Source organism: Necator americanus, chromosome X (genome assembly GCF_031761385.1).
Source record: "Necator americanus strain Aroian chromosome X, whole genome shotgun sequence".
In the NCBI taxonomy this organism is placed as follows: domain Eukaryota; kingdom Metazoa; phylum Nematoda; class Chromadorea; order Rhabditida; family Ancylostomatidae; genus Necator; species Necator americanus.
The window spans coordinates 34,165,210-34,190,137 of NC_087376.1; the positions used below are offsets into that span (position 1 = coordinate 34,165,210).

The window sequence follows — 24,928 nt, forward strand, 5'->3', positions numbered from 1 at the left end:
CTACACTCTTACTCCTCCAAAGAGATCCCAACATAGCCGTTCGTGATACGCTGCTACACTTGAGATTGTTAAAGACAGCATGTTACGAACGGCGAAGAGTTCAGTCTCAAATCTTTATAGATTAATTTCTCATGGCCCTAAAGACTTTCGCAAACTACATATTAACGAAGATTGCTAGTTTCTGTTGCCAAGAGCCCTCAAAAATCCTCGAAAAGTACATCATTATTTGGCTATTTTGGAAGTTACACAATCGTACAATTGAATGAACTTAGAAAAAGCAGCAATGGCGTGTACTGAAGAGACTTCAACAGTGAATTTAACCTGTTATCAGCGGAGCGTTTCTAGATAGATCCATGATAATAACATTTTACTTGCAGGACAAGTGCGAGTAGCAGGAAATCATGATAACGATTCACTTCCAAGCCACGTAGCTTGCACCAGCAAAGATTCTGCAGCACTATACGCAGCACCTTTGCTGAGTACAAAATACGTGCAAGAAGCAGGTTGTATTTTTATGACGATGGAAAGGTGGTGTAGCGGCGCTTATGTCTCTGCACGAAGAAAAACAACACATGAGCGTGTACATGTGTCATCACCCACTCTCTGGAAGCGCAACTGATTTCGAAACATTGTCCACGTAGGAGTGAAGAGTAAGAAATGAAGGCTATGAGCAGACTCACCTCTCACCTACAATTGCGAAATAGAGCTGCTGGGATCCTCTTATGCGACGAAATAGTAAACAAAACACGACAAAAACAAATCAGACAAATAAAAGTTACCAAATAAAGGGAAATAGAAAACGAGTGGTTCAGAATTGTGATGTGGACGTAGCAGCAACGAAAAACAATACCAGATCCGCTTCTCCTTCTGAGCCGACAACTTGGAGTGAACCAGTGAAACCATGGTTGTGAAGACGAGATTGTCACATGTCGGGTAACAGGACGACCTATCTGACTCAGACAGGGCGCCTTTTATATCCCAGTGCTGAACGAAGTGACTCAGCACACGCCCACTGCCTGATAGACAAAATCGAGATACTGTGGAAATGAAGGAGACGAAGCCAGGACAGTATGACTCATGCTAGCATGGATGCCTTGAGGAATTCCTGTTTTAGTGACTCATTGCACGGAGAGGGATTTCATCATGAGGTGCATCGTACTTTCACACCACGTCCTTCTTCGAGCACACTCGGGTTCTGCGAGTCCTGCTTGCTTCCTCCGTCGCTTCGCATCTGCCTACTCTCGGCGTGCGTCGCACCTGCGATTATCGAGTATTTCAAGAGGGGGATCACGGGATCATACTACTTTAACGCGACTTTCTTACTCTCAACATTTGAACAAGTTCTTCTTTCCGAAGGATAGTTCCCGAGAGAGTTATTCTCCTTTTTTAGCCTTCGTTTCTATAACTATTACGAAACTGAACGTTCAGTCCTCACTATTGTAAAACATATCTTCTGCGCATCCTCAATGACTCAATTTTAAGATCTGCTACGGTGTAAAGTTTAGGAGTTGTATTCATGGAATTCGTCGGGAGTGATATGAGTTTTGTTTAGCTATGTAATAGGAGTAGTTAATTACAGCGTATCAAAAAATACCCGATATTGGGATCTATGTAGTCAGGTCAAAACGACATGAAGCACGGTGCATTTGCGTACGTGCTCGAAACGACGCTGTGGAAGTAGCAGTTGGAACCGAAGTGCGACCATCGTAAACTGCAGCGATGAGTGGTGCCAGCAAGGGTTCCAGTGCGCTCCTATCCGCTGCGCTCCTATCCGCCATCCGCGCGCCATCCTGCGCTCCTATCCGCGGCCCTATCCGCGCGCCCATCCGCTGCGCCATCCGCGCGCCCGCTGCGCTCCACCGCACCGCCTCTATAGAAGCCGCGTACGCAATTGCACTGTGCTTCATGTCGTTTCGACCCTACTATACATGAGTAGACAGAGGTAAAGGTGTAGTTTATAAGTGTGGGTGTCATGACGCTCAATTCCCCATGAAATCCGGAAAACGGCGTAAGGGACAGGCTTGCGTGGTCCAGCCTTCCCAACGACGAGATGAGTAAAGTCGGACATCGGTCGCAGCCACTTGAAGGCATCACCCCACGAATCTGGAGTGGCATGGATTTTCGTTGGAGTATACTTATATCAGGTTGTAGATTGTGAATACAGGGGTGGTTCCGCTCGTCTCTCCTGCATCACTGTAAACAGACGGCTTCGGAATGCGCTTCCTCACGAAGTCCTCTATTGCAACGTGCCACCTTTGCGCCCAGTCCCCTCTGCGATTCGTCGAATGAAATGAATTGTCTGCCGGGGCGTCCGTATGGATTTTCGTTTTTTTTAGGTGAAATAACCAATTCGTCTCGATAACTGGAATATATGATAGTTAAATTACCTGAGATGGCGTATCACAAAATCCACGACGCGATGCACGTATACTCCAACGAAAATCCATACCACTCCAGATTCGTGGGGTGATGCCTTTAAGCAACTGCACTAGGGTTCAGATCGTTTTGACCTGGCTGTACTCACGTAGGTCTTCAAACATCAGAAATTTTGTGATACGCTATCTCAAGTAATTTAACTATTATATATTCGAGTTATTGAAACGGAATGGTTATTTCACCTACTTCAGGTAAGCACAGTGAAAAGGAAGAAATATCCGAATATTCCTGCGAAACGTTTCCATCTATATTTGCTAAGGTGTAGGAAACACGGGTATAAATGGGAACTGCAATGCGAAAGAAGGCGGAAATCGGAAGGTAGACTCCAAAAACTGCACAAAATTGGAACTAGTTGAAGAAATTTTGCAGATGCATGAATCCCCCGCAGAAGTGTCGTACTCAGGTGATTAAGTGAAATGAAGTTCTTGAAGAAATCAGTATTCAAACATGTTGTTGGAACAGTTATATGAACGAAGAAATGGGGGGAAAAAGGTTCTTAGCAACGTTTCCATAGCATAATTCGAAATAGGGGTATTTTTATTCCGTGCTTTCACTGATATTTCATTTTTTATTGCGAATTTTTTGCTCATCACATGCATTACAGTGACAACGGTATCTCTTTCAGAGACGACGAAAACGGTGTGGATCCGCATAGCTTCCCTTGTCCTTTTTATATTCTATCAAAGACGTCATCAATCACTGTTGTTACCGTATGTCAGATGGAAAAGTTATTTAAATGGAACATAGAAAAATGAGGATGAAAGATTTGAAACGTCACACTTTCCTGGCTAGCTGTAGCCTTCTCAAACCTTTCAGATGAATTTGATTGCTGATACGTTCTCCTGAGCAAATCTTATGACGTTCGGTTTTTTCTGTTCTTGAAAATTTGAACGATTTAAGAAACGTGCTACAACAAACACATTGGAATTTATTGTCTCGCGGGAAAACACGCTTTGAAAAATATTCTTGTTCGGCTTTCGTAAGGGTTCTAATTTGCAAGATCCCATCATTTACAATCCCTCCAGGAAGTTATGATTTTTAATAGATGAAATTATTATGAATGGTAAAATGAATATGCGTCAAACGATTTATGTGCGTACATCAACGCACGACATCTTCTTAGCCTTTCTACATCGTTCAACAAGCTCAACAGACAGGATCTCGCAAAGAAAATCTTGCTTGTATGAGAATTCAACAGCTTCTCAGATCAACCCTTGAGTGGAATTTCCTTCAGTATGGCGCTTACATTTCCGTAAATGCAAAGGACAAAAAGTCACAACTTTATAATAGCTATTCAAAATCATCAATTAACTCTGGAACCATGATTATTTTTTATTGCTCGGGTGTTATGAACGTCCCGTATTGCGGGGATACTCGACGTTACAATAACCATAACAATGTTCTCGATGAACGCCCACATCTACCTAGACAAATCTATATTTCTTATTCAAGCTTGAGGTACATATGATCTCTGAGCGACACAGGTTTTCCAGACATCTCGCACTCTGATATAAATCTTTGAAGAAAGGAATACAGAATCATATAACATCATGTTTGCTCCAAAATATTCGGGGAAGTAATAACGACTTCGAAGGATTCGAAGTCGTTGTTACTACCTCGGTGGTTGGGGGATAAAGGACCTAGAGATGAGGAGAACTGTCTGCTTCCCGAGAAAAAAAAATGGTCCGGGCTTTCCAAAGATTTGCATTATTTGCGTGCTTACTACGTAATAGAACGACAGAAGTAGTTCATTTATGAATCTTTGCTCCGAACATTCCGGTGCCACTGCTTGAAGCTCAAAGTTTGAGGTGATCTCATTATTAGAAGAAAGCGCAGAAGTAAGTCAATCCATTATAACTTGACGCTTCATTACGGAAGCATTCTGTGGAGTTTCCCCTTATGATGTTCTACTATTCTAACTGGGTGGTGTCTTCTAGAAACGCGATTAAGTCTAGACAGAAGAGCAATTCTCCATGCATTCAAAAAAAAAACACCATACAAAAAACAGTGAATTCACTAGACCCTTAACTAAACATGGTAGAATACCATCACCAGTGCAACAACAAATTCAACAAAGAGATGAAGAGACGAGAGATTATACATCCATCTACGAGTGAAGATCAATCCTGAATTCTCTTGTAATGTATGCCTTCAGATTCCCAATTTCCATCTGGTAGTTCTCACGATCATAGTCGAAATCTAGTGGATCGGGAGTGAAATCTAAAAGCAAGATTGAGCAAATTATTATTCTTCCAATCGAAACAACCAGTAGAAGTTTTCAATGAAGTGGCATAAGACTTTTTGCTGTCAAAATGTCACGCCTGTGGACTTAGACATTTTTCCTGAGGTTGGAGTCCTACAGCCATTACACTAGTGCTTTAACTGCAAGTACATATCATACAAATACACATGCAACCCCCTCCACAAGTCGAGGAATTTGGAACCTCAAAAGCACTCGGAACGATTAGTCTGGAGTAGCGAAAGATCAAAAGAAAGCTGTGCCCCACTATCCCACAAAAATTAAGAAGAACGACTCTACTGTGTGTCAAGTATACATTTCCAGGTGTAGTTCGTATTTTTGGTGATTCTCGGAGCTGCCATTTCTTCAATGTTAATCACTCATAATAAAACATGCACGCTTCCTCCTATTTTTCTTCAGAAACTAAATTTCTTTGTGCATAATTCTTGTTTCTGTTACTAAATAGCACATAAGTTCTCCACTTACCATCCATATAAATATGGGCTGTCCTTGGGTAGAATTTCGCACCTCGGATGATAATCTTCTCTATCTGAACATCGCTGTCGAGTATGCCCCCTTTGTCGAGATTTTTGTTTACGATCGTGTGGAGATAGTCATGTTCCCTAAGATATGTTGTCAATGAATATCTATGTTGAAGTTAATGGATAAAGTTTACACAAACTTTTTGAAAATAAAGCTCCAATATGCATATTCTCCTTTCTTGTAAGCATACGTTTCTCCGTCATCCATGTAAATAGTTCCATTGGCAAAATCACCTGTAGTATAAGAAAGTGAGTTTTATCTACGTATTTGCGAACCTGTTCTAACCGACATTTATTATTTTTCACTTGAATGATAGTTCCTTTTAAAGAGAGGGCGGTTATGAACGCTTTTCATATCGTGTTTTATCTAGCGCTATATACGGATCGAGATGTGGTCCATAAGTTACGAAAGTGTTCGTTTTCAAGTCCAGAAACCAGATGAATCAGTAGTACCAGGCTGGTCATTTTACTAGGCACAGCAAGTGTTCACACCACTATGAGGGATTAAATGAAAGATAAGGTAAATCCATCCTAAAATGCCCCGAGTACTTTTGACCCTTTTTTTTTCTCTCTTTTCTATCAACCCACACCAAAATCTACAAGCACTGGCTCCAAAGCCTGAATCAGGAGAACATCATATATAACCATTCTAGTTAAGCAATTAACGCAAGGTCTAGAATGATTATATATACAACACAATTTTAATGATTTTGACCACAAAATAACATAATTTTAATTATTGGTTTCTGTGACATATATTTTACGTGTATCCAAAAATTTCCGTAGGGAAATTTGTTGTTCCAACACGCTTGGAGAGTATCTGTTCAAAGTAATGAACACACCTATCCTATAATCAACCTCCACAATTTCACAAGTAGCCCGAAAAAAAGAGAATTAGATTTGTGTTGACCAAATCACTCAAAAAATAACCTTTAATGTTTAAAGCAATATAGAGGGTGATGGGGTCTTCACGCATCAACTGACTGGACCTCCGGACCCGTTCGCGTATTGGTACTATGGTTCCTGAAAAATGAAATGTGACGCAAGAATTTAAAAAAAAAATAGACTTGAATTTCCTTAGTATTTGGCATCTAAACAACAAATAATTGATACGCACATGAACAAATTATCACTAGGATTTATTAGCAATAATAGATATTTAGTGTTATGCATGAGATTTGAGGGAGGCAAGAAGTACGCGCTGAGATCGACTACCACTGGTGACTTGCTCGCAGTGTCGGGCGCCCTTGCGTAATTATGACTGCCGCTGCACCAACAAGATAGCCCCGCGGATCGGATCCTAGATCCTGGATTATTGTTGCCCCGGAACAAACGTCGCGCACGACGGAGCGGTGGAAACTGCGAATTTAGAAGGCAGAGGAGTGAAAAGTGAAATTACACAGCAAGTACTCATATACGATTATGGGAAATTGAGCGCGTATTATCGGGAAATAAGATCCTTGTATCCAATTGAAAGATGTACTATCAAAGTCATAACTGTTGGAATTTCTTCAGAAGTATGTTTCCAGATAGTGTTTTAAAAACGACAGCGAAAGATTGGAATGAGCACTATACTAGGACAAATAAACGTTTAACAGCGGAAATACTTCAAAGAGATAAAAAAAGGAAGATTAAGGGCATCTAACTGGGAGTATGTACCTAGCGGTCATCACATCAGAGATAGAACGCCAAAGAGCTTAGTATAGGCTGATTCGATAGGTTCATAATCGAACAGGTAGAATTTCTATTTGGAATGGAGGATAACATCCACTACAACTCGAAACATCCAACAACATTCTTTCCGATTTCGCCGCAAACCTACCACTTAGAATTTGAGGAATGCGGCGAAACTTGCTGGGATATCCTAAGATAATCTGTAGCAAGACCCTTTTTGACCTGATATTTAAACAGTTTTTTTTTGAAGCAGAATTGCATTCTCATTCTAGTATATGTTTGAAAGCGGCGCCACTAGCGCCAGAGAGGGCCGAAGCCGGCAGCTCGCGCCGTAGGTCGTAAAAAAATTTAAAACTTTTCAATGGCATTGTCACTGTCTCAACCTCCTCTCTGATAAAGTGGAATTGATTTCAACGTGACTGGATTTTGTACAGCACCAGGAGATGGTCTTGGTTTTGAAGTTTCCCAGTCATACCAGACCTGAAAGACTAAAGATTTTTTGTTAATAAAACTCAGTGGTAGGCTAGACGTGCTTCAATTTTACTGACCTCCTTTCTTCCAGGTAAGTACAAAGACGCCTGAACAGCGTTTGCTTCCACAACTGGTTTCACCAACAACGCGTTTCCAACCATCCATTGCCGATCCTCATCAAAGCTGGACTAAAATTTTAAAATTTATCTATTCAACCCACCTCTACATTTTTTTAAGTTCAAGCATGTCAAAAGGAAGAATAACGGATAAAAATCCCAAATTTGGTCACAACTCTCCAGGACTCAGATGGAGCATTTTTGTCTTTTAATGCATATCCCTGTGCATCAGAGATGAGAGATAATCTTTCAGTATGATGTCAGGAGAAATTGAAGGCTGTGATACAGTGAAACTCCGTGAAAGGAACTGGAAGGGAGAAACGGTGAAGAGGGTCCCGGCAGATTCTCTAAGTCTCCTCGGATTCTCTTCTCCTAATGCCTTCGAGATAATACGTGACCAGTAGATATCCCTCTATCACCTAACGGCATCACCCCACGAATCTGAGGTGGTCCGGATTTCAGGTAGAGTATTCGTATACGGGATAGTAAATTATGAAGAGGGGGGTGATTCCGTCCATTTCTTCCTAATTGCCGTAAAAAGCAGCCCGGAAGATGCGGCACCGCACAAGGCTGGCGCGCTCCAATTGAACTCATTGTAGAAAATAGTGCGCCAGAACGCCCGAAGCCGTATCTTCTGGGCCGTTTTCTACGGCAAGTAAGAAGAAATGGACGGAATCACCTTCCCCTCCATAATCTACGGTCCCGTATACAAATACTCCACCGGAAACCTGTACCATCCCAGATTCGTGGTGTGATGCCTTTAATTGCAATACAAACACGGCACATGACCTCAGTGACGTGGATGGGCGTGGCTTAGTGATCACAAGTAGTCTAAGATATGCCTGCTCTGGTCTACCGACAGCCTCTTCTGCAGGCACTTATTCAGCTGCAGATAATCGGCTGCGGCTACCTAATGACCGTCCTCCGACTTGATGTGTTCGGTGTTGAAGGAAGGACCAGCTGGGAGTTCAGCTGGATACGGTTCGAGGGTCTCGTTACTCATGAAGCTTGCGGATATCCTGGACGACGGTTGAAGGGGAAATAACAGTAGGAAAAGATAAGAAAAGAAAGGCCCGTAAATATCAGTGAAGATGGGCCATCGAAATATCTAAGTATGATAATTTACGAAGCAAGAAAAGATCTATTTCATTTGTAACCTAAAGGAAAAAAAATGCCAATAATTAGCATTAGCAATTAGAAGAGCTGCTGTGTACTAGAACGATATTTTATCAGCACCCTTAGAGCAAAGTTTAGACTAGAAAAAAGATTTCATCTGAGCACCTTACCGGAGCGTGATACATTTGTATTTAAAAAAAAGTCTTCCTAGGTGTTTCTAAGTTCCTATATGTTAGTAATGGAGAGAACTGTAAAACAAATGTTGTACTACTGATAAAATGAAGAAAATACTTCACCTCATCGTCAGCAAACTCCATCCAGAATGGCCGCATAGGTGGTTTCCCGGTGAATGTATGTTCATAGAATAATGTGTACCTGAATCAGGAAAAACGGTCTTAAAAAAAGAAATGTACACGGACATTGAGGAAAGCTGCCTCTATCCTTTCGCGTTTGAATTTTAGGTATGGTGATCGTTGGTTCAGTAGGTTGAAATTAGAGCCCAAAACGCTTCTCTGTTAGTTTTATTGTTTTAGATGTATATGTAGATATCTGTTAAAGTTTCTCGAAACACAGATAATCTACCAGTATGGAAGCATCTGATATCTCCTTTTAATAGCATCTCGAATTGCTTCAGTAGCGGTCTCGTTAAACAACCATGGTTCTCTTCTCATGGATTCGAGGTGAGCATGAGCCCGAAAGAAAGGTTGAAATGCTCCTGCCTGGTACCTAGAGATGAAAAAAACTAATCTGCTAATGTACACGGAATAGCGATTACAAGTTCGTTTACCATCGAACCAAAAGCTCTTCTTCAGGATTGCCAAAGAAACCTCCTACGTCGGCTCCAACATGTGGGATTCCAGCAGTAGAAAGTGAAAGCAGCATAGGAATAGTCGCCTGGAAATAGAAACAGGAAATGTTTCAGTTTTCAAGACGAACAAATGCTATTTTATGACGTAAATTGAATATGACAAAAATGGATTCGGGAAGAGATTATCATATGGAGGAGAACCGTAGTAAGCTACTGGAAATCGATAATCGATAACAAAGTCACAGCTTCAAATAACTATCTGCTAGTTTACAGTTTAAGGACTTGAATGTCATGCTCTCCTCTGCGTACCGCGCGAGTTCGAACTCATCTGTTTTGCCAGAAGTCGCCCTACGCCACAACGAAATTAATTATTCCTGTCCTGGAGGTAGGGAGGTGAATACGTGCCTTCGTTGGTGGAGACCCACATGACGTTTTCAAATCGGTCAAGCTGCTGAGTTCAGGTCTTATTAGGGCCTACGTAAGTCCATATACTAAGGGTTGGGCGGATATTTCTCCTTTGCCAGAACATCTTTAAAAAAATAATGGAAAATCACAGAATCTTAAAATTGAACATAATTTCCACATAAAACCAATTCACATTCGTTTTCTTGTTGCTGGATTTTCTGTTGTTTATTTGTATTCATTCCTTGCCTCTTACTTTTGGCACGCCTTTGAGCGTAATAAATAAATAAATAAATAAAAATTCGGAAGACAAGTTTCATGTGTTTTCCATGCCTACATTTCTCATATTCTTCTTGTGATATTCTACTATCTTGTCCTGCATGCTTATTCTAGTTCTCCCTCAAAACATCAATTGAGTTATGCAAACATATCTTTGAAAAAAATGTCTTTTGGTGAGAAACAGTTCACAGTCTATCTTTCAACAAGAGGATTCTAGCTCCGAAATAGCGCCTCTTACTTTCCACCAACAGTCTTCATAGTCATGCTTACAATTTCCAAAAAAAAAACACAACGTTTCATCTGTTCCATGTTCACACGCAGTGACATAAAAATGTGCACAAGAGCTTAATACGGCCGTGTCATGGGGACCTACTCTAGTCCACCGATACGCGACGGGATCATGTTTAGGGCATAGCTCATTAACTTTCCAGAAGTGTCCCCTGCTCATATGTGGGTTAGATTATGATAGACTAAATAACGATCACTGTGAAAACAGTAATCGTTATTTAGTAGTAGTTAACATGAAACTGTACAGAACGTGTAGGTACATACCTTGAGGTGTACCCACTCAGCTTTGTTATCTCCGGTCCATACTGCTGCAGTTCTTTGTGATCCGACAAAGAAAGCTCGAGTAAGAACGAAAGGGCGGAACTGAGCGTTTGACCTTGCTAGCTGACCAGCGAAAGTGGCTTCATGCTAAACAGACAAAATTACACCTTCACAACAAGCATTTGAGTAGTATTGGGCTGCCCACACTAAGCAAGCGCTTCAATCCTCTGAGTACAATTTAACAAGCGATAAAGCTAAGATATCAGTTTGCTTCCGAATAGTTATCTATGTCGATGACATAGATAACTAAAAATTCTGTTCTATTTTAAAATGGAAACACACAAATTGTGGTCTAAATTTCAGCTTTAATTTCTCTTAAATGCAGCTTATCACGAAATTGACGTAGTATGGAAACCCCAGGAAACGTGTGGAGTTCGACAGTAGATTACAAACACAGCGTGGCTCTGTTCAACTCCCAATAATCGCTGTAATAATAATTGTGGGGAAGACGGCGTTCTTTCCTACGATGCAAGTTGGAACGCACCATTCCGTGCACGCGCCGCATCCAAAAGCGAGCGGTCGAAGATCAAGCATGCTTCCTCACCAGCCTATTCAAGTAAAACCAATGATTAGGCTGTTGAGAGGGCTTGGTCTGACATACCTCGTAGAAAAAAACTTTTTTTTTTAACGACGATTAGGGGAAGTTAAGCGGAGCCACGCTGGGTTCCGTAATCTACAACTCGAACTCTACGGGCTCCCTGGAATTTCCGTATTACAACACACATCTGCAAAGATAGATGGGCATTAACTGTAGAGTTTCTTCAACGGCTCATATTCGTTTTCCTCAAGCCTAAGGTCAACGCAAGCTTGATTCGAGCAACCAATAACGTATTTTTTTTCTGTATCTAGAAAATGTTTTTTTTTCTTTTACGTACTTGATAGAATCCATAGAGGTTGTGAACTTCGCGGTGTTCTAGACCTCCATAGTGTATGAGATCCTTTTCCATTGTAACCTAAGTTAAGTTGTATAACTGCTATACTGCTATCTCGAATACTATACTACCTTAGTCAAAATACATTAAGCTGCTAAATAATTACCTCAGGTCCTGAAAATACTGATGGTTCATTCATGTCATTCCAGGTGTAGACGTCCTTTGTAGATCCTTCATACTACAACAATCCATTACAACAGTAACATCTAATGCATGACGAGTTTGATATGCGATTTGAATTTTTTAGTTTGTAAAAGCTGCAATCTTTTGGACTATTATAGTGTGTCTTACGGTTGGAACTGTGTATTTTTCAACACCACAGATTAAAAAGCAGAAATTTTTCAGCACAAAAATCCCTTGGAGGCGTATTATGTGAGCCGAAGAGGAACAATTAACCGCTACTGTCGCGCATGTATTTGTGAAATTCTTTTCAGCTCTGAGAATTTCATTCATGACAGGAATAAGTGGTTATTCTCTTAGGTACGTACTTACCTTACTAAATGAAAACTGATCAGCCCAGAAAGTCCTAGCGGCTGGGTTTAGAAAATCGATATAGACGGAGTCACCCGGCCAACAATTCCCTTCATAAACTGTGCCATCTCGATTTTTCACAAGTAAACCCTTCAAAGGATCGGTTTGTAAACATGAGTATGACGGGAATTTTTTTTTTTAAATGAAACACTTACTTCTTTCTTCGCTTCGGCATAAACCGAGTACTTGTTGTCTTTTTTGATATGAGGATCAACAATCGTGACTAGCTTGCGTCCCTTGAATCTTCGACTTATAATCCAATTAAGAAGTTCCATAAAAAAAAACAAAGCAAAGGAAACGGAATGAGGCGAAACCTTTGAAGTCAAATCGTCGATCATTTCTTTAGGATTGGGGAATTTCTCTTTATCCCATGTGAAATAACGCTTCCCGTCAGTGTGTTCAATGTCAAGCCACAACACATCAAGAGGGATGTCATGTTCGTCAAACCCTTCGTGGACCTGAGTGTATACACTTACGTACATGGACATACACATATGTATATATGAACAAAAAAAAACCTCTTTAACATCTTTCTGATCATTATAGTTCCACCGGGACTGGTGGTATGCAAGAGCAAATTCCTAGAAGCCAATATCTTTATGGAAATTGCTATCGAAGGAAGAGTAAGAATGCTTACTGGCGGCAATGGGTAAGTACCGGTGAGAGCGGTTAGCTGGCGCACAGAATCTTTCGGTTGCGGTCCAAGTGTTATAAATATGTCCAACGCACCGGTCTCGGAAATGAAGTGTGCATTAATTTGATGGACATTCTTGGCCTGAGTGTCGACGTCAGCGATTAACTTGGCAAGGGGACCCTGTAAAAAAAACCAGCACAGTCTTTCCTATAAGCTGAGATGGAATGAGCCAGCTCATCAAAATTCTTCTGTTGTGACACAAAACTAGCATGTGATATTTCTTCTTAAACACAACAGTACATACAGGATTTTCGAATAAGTCATAAGCCTTTTTTCGAGTATTTATATATATATATATATTTGAAATGGACAAAGTGAGAAAGATGTTGTCCATAGCGTCGCTGTAGACAGATTAAGCCGTGAAATATGAAGACACTAGGTGATGACAGTCCCACTAATTCGCTTTTTGAATCTTCTCATATTCCTCGTATTTTTTGAAGGAAGATTTTTCTCTGCATCCCTTCCGTGTCAGTATAGTTTAGCAAAATTTTCACAAGAACACATAGTACTCATTTTTGCACTCGCTACGGTGTCATCAGGCTGGTGTACCGCAGACAGTAAGAGATTTGACTGCGAATGCACGGTCGATGGCTCGATATTGTCTACGCCAACGAAGCCTATGGTTCTTTTGGAGACGATAAAGTAAAGTATCAAGTATGTTAAGGAAGAATAAACACTGATCTTGTACATCGGGTGCTTCCGCAGGTCATAGTATAGGCCAATATGCGTTCACAAAAGCCAAAATGATTCCGAATGGAAGTTGAGCGCGTTAGCACATTCCGACGTTAGATAATTTATCCTCTATCTTTATTTCGTGTCGCTGTTCTTTATATGATAAGCCATTAAACTACTAATTTATGCTAACAGTTGTCTGTCACGACCAAAGATTAGTTACAGAAAGTTTGCAGTGAAACCGTGAAGATAAATATCGGAGTTCTAGCCCCAAAAAAAAAGTATTGCAGAAGCGAGCATAGTGTCGGAAGGTGCATAGCGCTTGTTTCAAAATGTCAGATAATTGTTATTCTTAAGTGATTATAAAGCAAATAAATACATTATCTACCTTGTCTGCAGACGTGTGTTCAATGTCGACCCAAGTTTCTGCCGAGTTCAGCCATAATACTCCAGTAGTTCTTTTATCGCTGACACCAACCTTAAGAAAACTTAAAAGTGCGCTTTTGCTTTACAAAGTTACAGAAAGAACTCTGGAAAATTATAACCATGTATGGTATCGATCCATATAGAGCCATTGGACTGTTAAGATCATACTCAAAAACGTCGAGGTTATATAGACGATACGGCTCATAGTTCCTGGAAAAGATTAGCCAGTACACATGTAGTTGAAAAGAAAAAGCTAAAATTAAAGTGAAGGAAATTGAACAACCATTCATATTAGAATTACTAGAATGTTCGGTTAGTCAATTATTTCTAGTCTGAGTGCCGCTTTGATTCGAAATGTTAGATACCATCATCAGATATGCAACAACAAAGAAGTTGATAGAGCTAATCAATAATGTTCATTTTGTCACAGGTTAGTTTTCAAAGGGGCAAGTATGATTTATCAGGAGGATAGCAGCTTAGTAAATTGACAAAATCATTGTCAATTGAAAATTTTCGTTACAGGTGCCGTAATTGTCCCGACTTTTTACACCACATCGGACCATTACCTCTCTCCTTTGCGGAGTATTTTCCGATAATTTCCCCCAAGAGAGAGAGAGAGGCAGAACTCAAGAAGCGAAACCCCAAAACCAAAACCACCAGAAGGGAGCTTTTCGCTTGCTTTATCCATTGAATGGCAATACATTTGTACAAAAAGTCCACTCCATGACGTACATATACGTTATAAAGCACTAAAGAGGGAGAAGATACCACAATGGGCAACATGTACCACCATGTACAACATTGGGAAATATGGCCGATACAAAAACCCTTAGCCTCAACTTCACAGGGGAGGAGTAAAACAAGATCTGAGAGGAAAGCTGCAGTAGTACGTAGCTGAAGCTACAGATTTAGGAAAACACACTCACTAACACAGAAGAAACTTTGTCAATTATTGAATGTTCTATATCTGGTTTTAGCTATCTAAAAAATTGACTTCATGAACAAAATTGCCAACATGCCAGGAGATTGGAAAATCTAGAGGAATTGAAAAGCATGAAGATATGAGTGCTGAAAATTACCGGTTTTCTTCATAAAATATGTCACCTTGTATCTCGTAGAGCATACGATTCGGCATGCTCAGGAAGGCCAAAGGCATATTTCGCTCCTATTAAGGAAATATCCACGCCGATAGATGACGACCCTAACAAATAAAAACATTTTTAAAAAGCCAATAAGGAAAGAAAAACGCAAATATTTACTGCTCCCATAAGCTTACCATAGGGTTTAGCATCTTTGTGGTCCTTGAACGTTTCTTCCCAATAGCCGTTTTCACGATCACTTAGTAAGACCTTCTTTTTGAAAGGCTCCACCATAAGAAGTCCAGCAGAGTTAATCGAAGTAACCTCCAATGATGCAGCGATAAAAGCACTAGACACAGCATCAGCAAAAACAATAGGACCTAATCCTTCTAAATCTCTCAAAGTTGAAAAGTCAAGAGTACAGCGAAAAAAACTTACAAGTACTTCTTGGGAGTAAAAGTCAATTCTGAATGGATCATGTGTGATCACCACCCTATGACCATCTTCGGTAACAAGTTTCGAAGTTGCGTTGTCCGTTTTTACTTTCTTGAGCCTGGATTGTATTTTACTGGTTGTGGATTTGCAGAGGAACGAAACATACTTTTGTTGCTTAGGGTCCCGCTCTTTTAGAGCGTCTAGTGGACGGTATCGCTCTCGAATAGCATTTCCAGGTTCGTCTATCACAATGCTGCAAACAACAGATGTCCATTTATATCACGATTAACAGAAACATCTAGAAAAGCGCGTATTTTCTAAATAAGTAGTTTTGTCGCCCCTTCTGTTTCGAAAAAAAGTGCAGAAGAATGATGAGCAGAAACGAGTCTCAGTAAGATCTCCGCGACGGAAATAAATGGAAAAGACAGGCTAAGGTGCAGTGAAACAGTGCGCAGAAGAACTCGGGAACTTGTTCTGTCGCTGCAGCTAATCAATAACATCCACACCTATCTACCTAGATTCGCGTATCTCTCAAAGTCGCATTTATTCTGTCTTAAAAGAGTGGACAAAACCCGTACCGAAACGTAGAATCCTGCAGAGCAACTAGGTAGAGATTGAGAGTGATGCCCTGGAATATTCCGGTGTTTTAAAGGACAGCCGTTCCTGACTTCTATATTTAATTAGGCTCACTAGCAGATGTCTAGCGATCGAAATCTAACCTCGGCCTTGATTTCAGCTAAGAATGCAGTGTCGTTGAATTTCGCTGTCCCTTTGACCACTTCGTATCCAGTGGGTGAATTGACAGCACGCTGTCTTCTGAAGAGAGAATGTCACTGAGGTATGAGTGAGTCATCTTTTTGAAGCAATCGGTTCAACAAAGCAACCCTGTCGAACTGGCGATTGTTAAAAAAAGAAGCCTCATTCTACATTTCTTTCTGCGAAGGACAACTATCACACCGTTCCTCTGGAATTAATATAGAGCTTCATTTGCACCCAAAACATGTTCAGACCAAAGTAGTGTTATCCTTGCGACTTCTTTAATGAATACTGTAATTGCAGGAAAAGCTAGAAGATTACTGTGCTCTAAAAAGAGTGAATATACCCTATGGCCAGATAATAGTCCTATAGGATGTAAATTCATCTGATCGATTCTAGAACACGTGTAAAAAGATTGACATTGAAACAAAAAAAAGGTATGTTGACAAGGAGGAGATGTGTTTTACCTGCAAAATCCTGATTGCTCGCAGGCCTTGAACTTAAGCCGATCCACTGCAATCACATGTGCCACAGTACAGAGATAGAGCACAAGAATGGATCTCATTCCGGAGGCTAACATGTAAAAATTGTACAGTACGATGAGTGCAATTTGTACTGACAACAGTGTCCTTGTAGACAAAAGAAGAAGTTTAGAAGACACGTGGCAGTCAGTGCAAACACTTATTTTTGGTCGCAGTTTCATTTCAAAAAAAAAAGAAGAAAAAAACCTAGGCAGTAGCAGAAAACGAATAACTAAAACAAAGAATCCATCAAGACACCAATATTAAGACAGCTACTTCACATAAAGTTGACACCGCCGCAATAAGTTCTGTATGGGCGGGTCCTATGCGATAGACTTGACCGTGAAACACTCGTTGCGACCACAGAAAGATGAATATCGCACGTCCTCGCGATCTGACCTAGTTCCAGCTCCACAGAACTTCTAACAATACATGATGAACAGATACAGAATCCTCGTTAAGGGCGCAGCTGGCAGGTGTCGTAGGTGAATAGGAAACATCTGATTAGTTTTTATGCCACGTAGATTCCGAATATTTGAGAACAAAAAGAAGAGGAGAATGAAAACCGGACTTCGTGGGAAGATTAATTAAATTCGGTTTTGAGCGCAATAATGCAGTCAACTCTCTGTCTATAGGCCGCTTAATTGAAATTGTTCCCTTGAAATCTATACTTTTGTAGACTGCTCTACTGTGTCTTCACAATCGAAGTTATTTTGAGACAGTAAGGTCTCCTAATTTTAAGGATGATCCACTCAGTAACTCTTTGGCGTGGAGACCAGGTGGACTTCGCTGTCAATTTTCTAGCAGTTACAGTGTGTGTGGTGACAATTAAAAACGAATAACTAGTAATAGACATCTACAAGAACTGTACCGTTGCCATCAATTAGAAGGTTTCTTTCCGCAGAACATTCATAAAAAGAAGTGTATCTCTCATCGAACTCTGAAATCATGGGCGCAAAATATTGTGGACCCTGTTGGTAATGTGACTTATTCTATTCCTTCATCTTGAAGAGGATTTATATGAATGTTTCGTCTAGGAATGTCTTGGATTTCAACTAGCTGGAACCTCTTGGAAGTGTGAACGTTGTGAATTACCCATGAAAAACTAAAATCTCTGGGAGTTTTCGAGTTTACTAGCATGTGTATCGCGGTAAACACAAATCCCTCGCCGAAAAGGAATGCAACGCGTCTGCACTTCAGCAACTGTAGGCCGCGCTCGGGTTTGCAAATATATTTCAAATTTGAGGTTCATAAAACTTTGGGCGCATCCTCACTGTGGGACAATATAGAGTTCGGTTTGTAGATTATGAGTGTGAGCGTGGCCACACTCAATTCCTCTTAATCGTTCTGAAGGTCCTTGTAACCGCCTAGATCCCCACGTAATAAGTTAGAACGTGGGACCCTTGTACACGCTCATCTAGCAGCTTATCCATTGGTTTTACTTCGATAGCCTGCTGAGAAGGCCCCATTGATTGCCGATCGCTCGCTCGGTGAGGCGGCGCGTTTACAGGGTAGCCGTATTTCGTAATATCTAAGGACGTTTTCCATGCCATTTTTCAGGACAATCAGGGAGAGATAAGCGGCCATGATCATAGTCGTAATATGGAAACAAAACCACATTGTTTCATAGAGACTCCAACATTGCCAATTTTGCGATATGCTGCCTCTAACACTCTTGTCATTTGTCCGTTTGTACAGTGGCTTTCACTCGTATTATCCTGTAGTTTTTTTTTTCCCTAAAATAATCAATTTTGAAACTACTAGGATATGGAATAAGTTCGTAGAGTCTTATACTATACTATTTTTATAATAATTTGCTTGCTCTTTGGTAAACATTATTGTTGTTATTATTTATGTTTACATTATCTGGAATAGCTCTTTTTGCTCTACAGCTCTGTGACAATGTTTCTCGAATAAGTTGATTTTTTTATCTTCAAGCCTTAGAAATGGAATATCCAGAGGCAAAAACGAGCACTTTCGACGTCTACTTTTCTTCGCTTTTCATCGAGGTCAAAAAATAGTCGCAACCGCTCGGGACAAAGTCTGCTGCACTGAGAGGTGCTCGAGGAAAACCGAACGGTCAACAAGGAACTCTACACCACAGCTCAGCTGCACCGTGTAAATGAGGCTAATTAAAGGCATCATACCACGAATCTGGGGTGGTACGGATTTCAGGTGGAGTATCCGTATACGGGGTCGTAGATTATGGAGACCGGGGTGGTTACGCTCATCTCTCCCTGCATCACTGCAAACATCCGCCTCCAGAATGCTGCCTTGTACGACGCCATCTATTGCAACGCTCCACCGATTGCGCCGCCTCAGCCCTGCGATTCGTCGAAAATCAATTCGGAGAGCCCCGGTAGGCAGTAAGGGACGCTACGCGTGCAAAGGTGGCGCGCTGCAATAGAAGGCATCGTACAAAACAACATTCAGGGACCGGCTGCTTGCAGTGATTCAGGGAGAGATGAGCGGAACCACCCCGGCTTGCATAATCTACGATCCCGTATACGGATACTCCACCTGAAATCCGCACCACCTCAGATTCGTGGTATGCTACCTTTAAGTGAAAAGACCCCAGAGACCATCGTCAAAACCGCTCTCCAGCAGCTCGAATTGGAAGTTCTTCAGCATCCTCCGTACTCTCCGGACGTTGCGCCGACTGATTATTATCTCCTCCGGCTGCGGCAGCTTTTTGACCTCAGTGAAAAGAGAAGAAAAGTAGGTGTTGAAAGTGTTGATTTTTACCTCGTGAATTTCACAGGATTGAAAAATAGAAAAAAGTACTCGAAAAACAATTGCCACGGCTTTGCAGAACAAAAAGAGCCCTTTCAAATAATATAAATGTTTTATCAAAGAGCAAGTAGATCATTATAAAATGAAACATAACATATAATTCTTATATTTATTTCACAAAAAACAAAACTATAAAACTTACTCCCAACCCTAATAGTGAAAGTCTCTTTAATAATTTCCATTTTCCTTTGTTTTTATTGCTTGGAGGATGCGAAACCCTTATACGAAATAATGCCGATTTCCTCATTCAAATTATGTCATTTGTTTCCTAAAATTGAGTGCTTGAACATAATAATTGAACCCTTGCAAGCATAATTGAACTCCTTTCGCGTACTTCGCACTGCTTTGAGCAAGCCTTCCATTAGTGCAGATTTGATGAAATCGCTCCAAAAATTCCAAATGTTCTAAAAAAAACAAAGTCTTATCCACCTAATGCAAAGTGTATCTTTTCTTTATTCTTCTGTTCCAGTTATCATGTCCGATTTCCGAAAAAACTTTCGAAGATAAGAACAGATACGAAAGTGACTAGATCCTATGATTTGAAGCAAGCTAAAAAGTTTAGATGTCCAAAAAACTAAGAATACGCTTTAAATCTCAAAAATAGAACCTCAATTATCAAATACAGACGGTTCTCGGTCTTCATCCAACTTTAATGCTCAAAAATTGGCTGCTAAGGTGGTCCGGTGGGGCAGCGGCTGCGCTGTATTTCGCTTATATTTCGGCCAGGGTCAAGCATGTGATGGGATTTTCCTAACGGGGGGCCGTAAAGGAAGGAGGTCGAAAGAGGAGGGGATCGTAAGGGAGTGTGCGGTGGGCAGTAACGAATGAAGGATAACATAATGACCAGGACAAAATATTACGTAGCGTTAGATGCATTATGAAATATTACAATAACTTATATTTAATGATCACATAAATTATAAAATATTATATTTAGTTTTAGTTTTAGGACAGTATAGAAGCACCAACATTTTTTTGAAAAGGTAGAGCGAGTTGACAACGTAGCGTAATGTGACAATGGGACCACGCAGGTTCGACACCCCACTAAAGCAAATTTTCGCAAAAGAGATAGAATCCTCACCATAAGAGGACCAAAACAAAAAAAAATATTTTCGGCGTTTCGGCGAGAGAGCAAAAATCGGGCAGGTTTTTTCATGCCGGAAAACAGGAAGGCATTTTAAAAAATCACCAATGTATCTGGATAGGACAAAGGAAACACGTACGTGCAAAATTTCTGCTTTCCGGACGGTCTGCTACTCTCAAAATTTAAATGGGACGAACCCAAAAAAATCGAAAAATTCTAACTTTTGTCCCAGAAAGACTAGGAGGTGGGAAGGAATAGCGATAAGACTATTTTGTAGAGCAAACTTTTCTCTATGAAAAACTACCCGAAATATTTCTTTGGGTACTCGTATCACTAAGTTATTTGCTATTTTTGTCCATTAAATGCTATCAAATAAACTTTTGACCTGCTGAAACCAGTGTAACATTATATTCTTCATGTTTTAGAAGTAGTTTTAAGTTTCTAAATTTTCTGCAAAAAACTGACTCAGTGGGGTGTCGAACCTCCGTTGTCCCACTGTCATATGGTAGGAACAAAATGTTGATTTTTTCGGATTTTTTCATCGTTCTTCTTCTTCGTATGCATCTGACTCTTCTCTCCTTTTTTGTCATTTTACTTGCTTCAGTCAGTATTAGAAGATATTTAATAAATTTTAGAGTCATAATCATTTAGAATCGCTATATAATAACACGATTAGTCCGTGTGTGTATCGTAGTGTGGTGTGGCGTGGTGTGGTGCGGCGTAGTGTGGTGTGGTGCGGTGTAGTGTGGTATGGTGTGGTGCGGTGTGGTATGGTGTGGTGCGGTGTGGTGGTGTGGTGCGGTGTGGTGGTGTGGTGTGGTGTGGTGTGGTGTGGTGTGGTGTGAGAGAGAGGAGCACTCTACCTTTCCACCACTGTTCAGAGATGTCTTCCCATGGATGTTGGGTTTGATAAGCCAAGTTTGTATCATATGTTAGTGGCCGTAAATAAACTTTTATGTTTATGTATAGTTTCAGATTTGCAAACTATCATGCTATATAATAACGGGCTTATTCTGTCACTTGAGTGCGTCTGTGTATGCGTGTCTCAGTCAAGAAATCCCAAAAAGAAAGAGAGACGGATACCATGGCGTCGGTTTGGTGCGCTGGAACCTCAACGCGGTAAAATTGGATGAGGCGGGTACTACGGCGTCGAATTCGTGCCCCGGAGCCAGATAGCTGTAAAATGGAGTGGCACGGGTCCCACGGCGTTGGAATGGTGCGCCGATGCCGGAAAGCTACAGAGTGAGGAGGGTTCCACTGCGTCGGATTGGTGCGCTGGAGCCCCAAGGCGGTAAAATTCTATTCTAAGGTCCCTTCGCATATCTATTTCCCAGAATGTCTCCTGATGTTGCTAACATCCTTTAAAAAGGGGAAACACACGTGCGAACGGCTGATCAGATACAATACATAGTAGCCAACAGTTTACGTGTGGAGGTTTGAGAGAAACATAGATGTAAAATTAAGCTGGATTGCTTTTCAAATATAGAATTGAGCGTTTAGGGAAAAACCGTAGATGCGATGGTCTGAGCCGGTCCCTTCACTTTTGAACGGTTGGGGAAGGGACCCCTTCACTTTTGGGCGGTTGGCGAAAGGTCCCCTTTCACTTGAGCTGCACCCCATGAGCTAAACCATCTTCACTTGAGGAGGGTCCAGCTTCCCCCTATCGCACCTATGGGAAAAACCATAAAATCTTTTATCTATGCTTAAATTTTTGGGTAAAAAAATGAAGAAAGCGTTGATAGAAAAAAGCAATTGTAATTTTTTCAAAAAATGTCGCTGCTGTTATTTCTGTCATTTCTTATTGATCGGTGAAAGCGAGCGAAACGAACACCAAAACAAGGCTGAAGTCCGGCTTTGGCCGGACGTTCAGGCTGGTAATGGTAGAATGGAATAAGGATGGAACTATTTCAATACCAATATTTCAAGGATATTTCAGCAAATTTCCTTCTTCTGCTATTTGGTGATTCTTCGCTTCTGTCAGCTACTGATTTTCTAATTTCTTTTAGTTCCTCGGCTAATTTTCGAATTTTCTTTTTTGAACAGATGAAATTTCCAATACATTGAATTGGCAGCAACCGAGAACTGTCGCAGAAACTTTGGCGGAGACGAGGACGAAGAAGAAAAGGTGGGGTTCGTTTTTGGGAGCGTCGTGTTCCATCACCATGCCTGACCCTGACTTTGGCGCCCAAAAAAAAAAGTCTATGGCACAGAAATATTATAGTTCGCTCAAAAAACGTCCATAGAGCACAGAAAACGTTCTCATCGCTAAACCGTTTCATCCACATAACGGCAGCAGCAGCTGCTGCTGCTAACATGCTGACTATTCACGATTTCATTCTTGTTATTACGAGGCAGGAGCTTGCATCGAGGTCCAAGGAGGAATTTGACGAATGGGCCGCTGATCGTGGATTGCTATGGAAGCTAGAAGATTTTCAGTTCTTTTTTTTTCTTTGGAATTACTACATGATGTCCCTTAGCTATTCACATCTGGTAACCCGGTTTGGAAATTTCGATGAAGTTAAAACAATAGTAGTTCCAGTTCTGTCTTTTTTTCTTAGTAGCTTAATCCCACATGTCAAAGGTCATCTAAAATCAGAGCTTAGGATTTAGGCTCCGACTGACTCAGCTATTCACTTCCAGTAATCTCCTGTCGATTGATTAACTATCGTCTTCTCAAATGCTTTTCAAATGGGAAAGCCGTTTGTCACTGTCGTTTGTTGTCATCACTGTTTGTCTGTCTGTCACTTTGTCAAGAACGATTTTTCTGCTCTATGGACGATTTGGCGCACAATCGGAGTATAGCGCAAGCCAAATACAATGCGGCTGAGTGGGCCCACACAACTACCTTAGCCCCGAAAATTCTAGAAGAAATGCACAACTAAAGCGCTGCTACTTCTCTCGCAATGTCGTTGTTTAAATTGCTCTAGAGATAATCGGATGTTGTTTGGCGGGAAAGTCTAGTAAACGTTGGCGCGAACCGTTATTATTGGATGCAGCAAATGTAGGAGAGTTTGGTTTGCCATCATGTTTTGTTGGGGTGTCGTCCATATCCTTGGATTTGGAGCGTATACCAATCTTCGCTGCATTCTTCTGAAATTGCAACTTTTGTTTCTTGTGAAGTGTTTCTCTTGCTTTACTTTAATGGTCCCCTGTTTTTTTTTTTTTTAACAACAGGTTTGAGTTTGCATTGAGTTGATTAGATTTGAGTAACGAGTTGTTTTTGCTTCTTTTCCGCTTTCTATACCAGTGAATGAGATGACTTGAAAGAAGCGAATTGAACGTTGCATTACAAAGCGTCGAGTTTCCAACTAATTCTGAGAGTCCTTCCAGCAGATTCAGGATACCATATATAACTTAGCAACAGGTTATGAGCCTCCAACAGATTCTCGAGCATGCCTTGATTTAACTCGCAGGGGTAGTTAGCAGGAAACGTGACATGAAGTGATCCGCTGTTGCCTGGATCTGTTCTACTGTGAGGGGGATTCTCGTAAGTTGGACGTAGTATTTCTGGATGCTTTACGTTCATATTGCTCTCTATTCTCCGGGAGATGTTTAGGCACTCTCATTTTTCGTTACTGGATCCCATTCATTGGTCATACTTTCAAGACTATAATTTCTTGCGGACAATCTTCGATACTCTTCTTTGGTTGATTACAACACAACCCGTAACACAATTTGTGTAAAAACGTTCCTTAGTATAATGCAGTTATATCAGCACCAACATAAGTGCGATAGGGAGGAGCTGGATTTTCCTCAGGTGAAGTGAGCCCAGCTCATGGAGTGCAGCTTAAGTGATGAGGATCTTTGCCAACCGTCCAAAAATGAAGGGGTCTCTTCGAAAACTATCCAGAAGTGAAGAGGATCCTTTCGTTAACCGTGCAAAAGTGAACCGGGTCGGAGCACTTTCTCCGAATATCGCATCTATGAGCACCAACCTGCTTCGGCGCCGCTTTGCGGCGTTTCAGCTGGCTGGTAGTGGTAAACAGGCGTTCCTAGTAAATTATGTCGCATGTTTGCTTTTTTTCCACCTCATCTTAAGATATTTTATTTATTTTTATTCTCTTCTCCTACACTATAATGCTAGCTCCTCAAAAAATAAGGCGTACCCCACCTTTCCTACTCCTTTCCTATATTCTTCTACCAGCTAGAAGAACATTTTCGCAACTATTTCCTGCCAAGTGTTGCTACTTTTCTCTATGACGTTTTACCTTTCGAGAAGTGTACTGTAGCTCTTGTTATCTTTTAACTACTAGAACAACATTGATTGATAGCGAACATTCTGGGAATTCGTGCGCAAGAAGAAAATACACGAA

General features: G+C 40.9%; 1 protein-coding gene across 2 annotated transcripts; it reads right to left on the reverse strand.

Annotated features, from left to right (window-relative positions):
* Positions 1 to 4,543: 4,543 nt before the first annotated feature.
* Positions 4,544 to 23,663, reverse strand: RB195_026284 (uncharacterized protein; the record flags this gene model as incomplete). Of its 2 annotated transcripts, XM_064214769.1 has the most annotated exons (28): positions 4,544 to 4,656; positions 5,162 to 5,298; positions 5,358 to 5,451; positions 6,148 to 6,240; positions 7,275 to 7,371; positions 7,440 to 7,550; positions 8,891 to 8,969; positions 9,177 to 9,320; positions 9,382 to 9,488; positions 10,636 to 10,779; positions 11,568 to 11,645; positions 11,731 to 11,802; positions 12,117 to 12,245; positions 12,311 to 12,391; positions 12,470 to 12,613; positions 12,674 to 12,736; positions 12,793 to 12,969; positions 13,910 to 13,999; positions 14,067 to 14,157; positions 15,052 to 15,148; positions 15,224 to 15,350; positions 15,465 to 15,579; positions 15,628 to 15,714; positions 16,040 to 16,089; positions 16,181 to 16,277; positions 16,685 to 16,846; positions 19,833 to 19,935; positions 23,594 to 23,663. In XM_064214769.1, the coding sequence occupies 28 exons, from the start codon at positions 23,661 to 23,663 to the stop codon at positions 4,544 to 4,546; spliced, it is 2,952 nt and encodes a 983-aa protein (XP_064070649.1). The 2 variants fall into 2 exon arrangements, with proteins under 2 accessions (XP_064070649.1, XP_064070650.1); XM_064214768.1 differs by lacking the exons at positions 19,833 to 19,935; positions 23,594 to 23,663 and having other exon boundaries at positions 16,685 to 16,797.
* Between the last annotated feature and the right edge of the window lie 1,265 nt (positions 23,664 to 24,928).